Source organism: Tarenaya hassleriana, unplaced genomic scaffold (assembly GCF_000463585.1).
Source record: "Tarenaya hassleriana unplaced genomic scaffold, ASM46358v1 Cleome9, whole genome shotgun sequence".
Classification (NCBI taxonomy): Eukaryota; Viridiplantae; Streptophyta; class Magnoliopsida; order Brassicales; family Cleomaceae; genus Tarenaya; species Tarenaya hassleriana.
The window spans coordinates 2263547-2268290 of NW_010971389.1; the positions used below are offsets into that span (position 1 = coordinate 2263547).

At 40.3% G+C, this 4744-nt stretch overlaps 1 protein-coding gene across 2 annotated transcripts in view; it reads left to right on the top strand.

Moving 5' to 3' along the window:
- LOC104803929 (probable alpha,alpha-trehalose-phosphate synthase [UDP-forming] 11) overlaps positions 1 to 2812 on the top strand; it is a 3649-nt gene extending 837 nt beyond the window's left edge. The window contains exons 2-4 of one of the 2 annotated variants that reach the window (XM_010528030.1): positions 6 to 1837; positions 1936 to 2209; positions 2309 to 2812. In XM_010528030.1, coding sequence (XP_010526332.1) covers positions 6 to 1837; positions 1936 to 2209; positions 2309 to 2650 — 2448 coding nt within the window. In that variant the 3' untranslated portion in view covers positions 2651 to 2812. The remainder of the gene's footprint in view (positions 1 to 5; positions 1838 to 1935; positions 2210 to 2308) is intronic. The other variant, XM_010528029.2, reaches the window with a different exon arrangement.
- The last annotated feature ends 1932 nt before the right edge of the window (positions 2813 to 4744 follow it).

Consider the following 4744-nt stretch of genomic DNA (forward strand, 5'->3'; position numbering starts at 1 on the left):
GCGGGGGCGCCAGCGTTTCGCGGCCGAAGCGTATCATCGTCTCGAACCAGCTTCCCATACGGGCAAATAGAGAGCCATTGACGGGAAAATGGAGCTTCGAGTACGACAATGACAGCCTCTATTTGCAGCTCAGAGATGGGTTTCCTCCGGGGACGGATGTCATCTACGTCGGCTCGCTTAACGCCAACGTTCTGACATCCGAGCAAGAAGACGTGGCTCAGTTGTTGTTGGAGAAGTTCCAATGTGTTCCGACATTCTTACCGGTGGAGTTGCACGACAAGTATTACCATGGTTTCTGCAAACACTATCTCTGGCCGGTGTTTCACTACATGCTTCCGATGACGCAATCTAACGGTTCGCTCTTCGAACGTACGCATTGGAGGGCGTACATGAGAGCCAACAAGATTTTCGCTGACAGGATCTTCGAAGTGATGAACCCAGATGAAGATTATGTCTGGATTCACGACTACCACCTCATGGTCTTGCCAACGTTCCTTAGGAATAGGTTTCATAGGATAAAGATTGGATTTTTCCTGCACAGCCCCTTCCCGTCGTCGGAGATATACCGTACGCTTCCCGTCAGGGACGAGATTCTGAAGGGTTTTCTGAATTGTGATTTGATCGGATTCCACACGTTCGATTACGCCAGGCATTTCTTATCCTGCTGCAGTAGAATGCTAGGTATTGATTATGAATCTAAGAGAGGCTATATTGGTGTGGAGTATTTCGGTAGAACCGTGAGTATCAAGATTTTGCCTGTTGGAATCCACATGGGGCAGATTGAATCTATCATGGCGTCAGAAGAATTGGCGAACAAAGTGAAGGAATTGAGGAAGAAATTCGATGGGAAAACAATCATGTTGGGTGTGGATGATTTGGATGTGTTCAAAGGAATCAGTTTGAAGTTCATGGCGATGGGTCAGCTTCTGGAGCAGAACGAACAACTTCGTGAGAAAGTGGTATTGGTACAAATCACTAACCCGGCTCGGAGTTCAGGTAAGGATGTTCATGATGTGAAGAAAGAGATGGATTGTGTTGCCAATGAGATCAATGGTAAATTTAGGAAACTGGGTTATGAGCCTATCGTCTTTGTGAATGGACCTGTCAGTACATTGGAAAAAGTAGCTTACTACGCAGTGGCTGAGTGTGTCGTGGTCAATGCCGTGAGGGATGGCATGAACCTGGTGCCTTACAAATACACTGTGGCTAGACAGGGGAGTCCTGTTTTGGATGAAGCCTTGGGTTATGGCCCGGATGATGGTCGGAAGAGTGTGATCATTGTCTCTGAGTTCATTGGTTGTACCCCATCTCTAAGTGGCGCAATCCGTGTGAATCCATGGAACGTCGAAGCAGTGGCTGACGCGATGAGCTCTGCTGTTACCATGTCGGAAGCCGAAAAAGAGCTTCGCCACCAGAAGCATTACAAGTACATCAGCTCCCACGATGTGGCCTACTGGGCACGGAGCTTTGATCAAGATCTTCAAAGGGCGTGCAAAGATCATTACAACAAGAGATTCTGGGGAGTTGGTTTCGGGTTAGGTTTCAGAGTCGTTGCCTTAGATCCATATTTCAGGAAACTCTCGGTTGAAGCCATAGCTGCTGCTTATAGGAGGACAAGCAACCGGTTGATCCTCTTGGACTACGATGGGACCGTGATGCCTCAGACCCGTGTGGATAAAAGGCCAAGCAATGATCTGATCTCGCTTTTGAACCGTCTTTGCGATGACTCGAGTAACGTAGTGTTTGTCGTGAGTGGTCGAGGTAAGGACCCTCTGAGTAAATGGTTCGGTTCATGTGAGAATCTCGGTATTTCAGCTGAACACGGTTATTTCATGAGGTACTACAACCGATTCCCCTACTCTACAGCAATATGTCTATCATCTTCTTTGTTCTGCCAGCTCTTACTCTTCTCCCCCAACCATTGTTGTCTTGCAGATGGAACTTGAGTTCAGAATGGAGGGCATGTGGGATACCGGTGGACTTGAGTTGGAAGAGGATGGCTCAACCGGTAATGAACCACTACAAAGAAGCAACAGACGGGTCTTTCATAGAGGAGAAAGAGAGTGCAATAGTCTGGCATCACCAGGAAGCTGACCCATCTTTCGGATCATCCCAAGCTAAAGAGCTTCTGGATCATCTGGAGGGTGTGCTTGCCAACGAGCCCGTCGTCGTCAAGAGAGGCCAACACATCGTAGAGGTTAAACCTCAGGTATGTATGTTATATTATATATGTAACAAGTGTTTCTAAGAGATTCTGGATCATCTAGAGGGATTTGCACCATAATAACATTGTGTGATTTGGTTTCAGGGAGTGAGCAAAGGGAAGGTGGTAGAGAATCTGATAGGGAGTATGAGAAACAGAAGAGGGATGAGACCGGATTTTCTGTTATGCATAGGGGATGATCGGTCCGATGAAGACATGTTCGAGACTATAATGAATCACCCGGATGTTCCGTCCATTGCGGAGGTATTCGCCTGCACGGTGGGTCAGAAGCCGAGCATGGCTAAGTACTACCTCGACGATACGTCTGATGTAATAAAACTGCTGCAATGGTTAGCCTCGGCTTCCGACAGTTCAGCGGACCGGCAACAAAAGCTTACGTTTTCTCAGCCGACAGGGCAATGCCGGACCAAAAGCTTAGATCTTTGATAGGTTTTGTTGGTGGGGAGGGGATAGCCGGATAGGGTTTTTAGGTTAACCTGAAGAAGGGGTTTAAGGTTGTTTTTTTTTTGTACAGTGGTTGCGTCAACTTCATAAATCATACAGGTTTTCACATGCCAAATTCTTACACATCGGAAATATATTTGTCTACAGATTTTCGTTTTTTTTTCAAAAAAAAATTGGCAGACGATTTACCCGAAAGAGAGAAAATGTTTATGATACTTGAAAAAAGAATATGAATTTGCAGTTTAAACACCTTAAAAAGAAAAGAGATAATTTGGATTTTCGTAAAAGTTCTTATTTTAGTAACAAAAGAAGACCCTTTTCCATTCAATTAATTACATCAAATATTTGGATTTTCAGACATATTTGTACCTTTTTTATTTTATATTTTATAATATTGTGGCTCTGTATTTAGATTTTCAGATATGTTATATTTTGTTATTTCTATTTTATAAAAATTATATCTGTATATGGGTTTTCGAATTTTATTCTCTTCGATTTTTTTACTTTAAGAAATACTCAATATTTATTAAAAAAAATTCATTTTTTTTTATGTTCATCCGAGTTCTAATCAAATCGATTTTCCTTTTTTAGAATCGAAATTATTTTAATTGAATTTATTTTTATATATAAGAACCCTGAAATCTTACAAGAATTCACATTGAATCGACGTTATTGGTTTCAAGTAAAATATATTTATCATAAACAAGAGTACCAATAATGCGATTACTGAATTGTGAATTGAAAATAGAATGATTTGCAATGACCCATTTGTATTATACTTGTAAATATGTAAAATATGAATTGTTGGTCTCCGAAGAACATTAGAATTCAAAGTCATAAAATGAATATTAATCGATTTTAATTGTCTTTTTGGTCAAATGTTGTTGACTTGTCTTAGTCGAGGGAAACAAATATCCCCCGGATTCTTTAGAACGGAAAACGACGGGACGATGCACTCTGACTCGGTCGTAACTCAGTGTGTGTGTGTATATATATATATATATATAACTCATTAATCGAAAAGTTGTCTTGAAATGGAACTAGGGTTTCAATTCATCTTCTCCTGCAGGAGATCCATGTGGCCAAACCCGACACCAGTTTCCCGTGAAGACGAGGCCGAGACCGGGTACCTCCAAAAACACAGGTATCGAGACCCGTGTCCACCCCACATCGTTTCCTCTTTTGGGTACGGAAGGAACCTATCTTGTACGTGAAGTAACTGAAATGCTCTTCTTCTTCATCACAGGCAGGCAATGGTTTGCGGCTGCAACTGTTCCTGGTCCTTGTCGGAACAGAAAAGATTCTATGGAGACTACGTTAAAGGAGGATGACAATGCGGTCGGGTTTGGTTTTTTTGGATTTTGAAAAATATATTCATTTGGTTTTCACATTAAATTCGGATACTGCTGTAAAAAAAATGGTTAATTTTTATAGAAAATTTCGGTTCATATATCTAAACCCGTTTGGATTCGTATTTTTACATGTTTTTATTAATGGGTTAAATAGGGTATTTAAGGCCCATATTTTATATCCTCCAATTTGTATAATCTCTCGGACCTAAGCAAACAAATCCATGAAGCCCATCTTATTCACAACTAGTTTAAAATAGATGTTATGCAAAGATATATCTTCATTCATCATATTCATTTATTAACTATAATGATTTATGTCATAGGAGCTAAAAATAAAATGTGCGACATTTTTTCACGGCAAAAAAAAAAAAAGAAGAAGAAGAAGAAGAAGAAGATATTAATGTATGAGAATTTAGATGTAATAAATAGGAAAATATTTCCAACTTTTCCTATATTTTTTTCTTTCATCAAAACCTTAATCATAAAATTCTCAACTTCGGATGAAATCTGACATTCTATCCAACATGGTAGCGTTAAAAAAACTTTCGTTTGCAACCAACGTAAATAAAATAACCATGTCAATGTAATTAGGGGCAATACATATCCTATAGATCCTATTTGATGTAATAAATAGGAACATGTATATATAGATCCTATATACATATATATATATAGAGTGGCGTTGAGTTGCCCACTCATTGAGTTAATAAACTCATGTACTCTT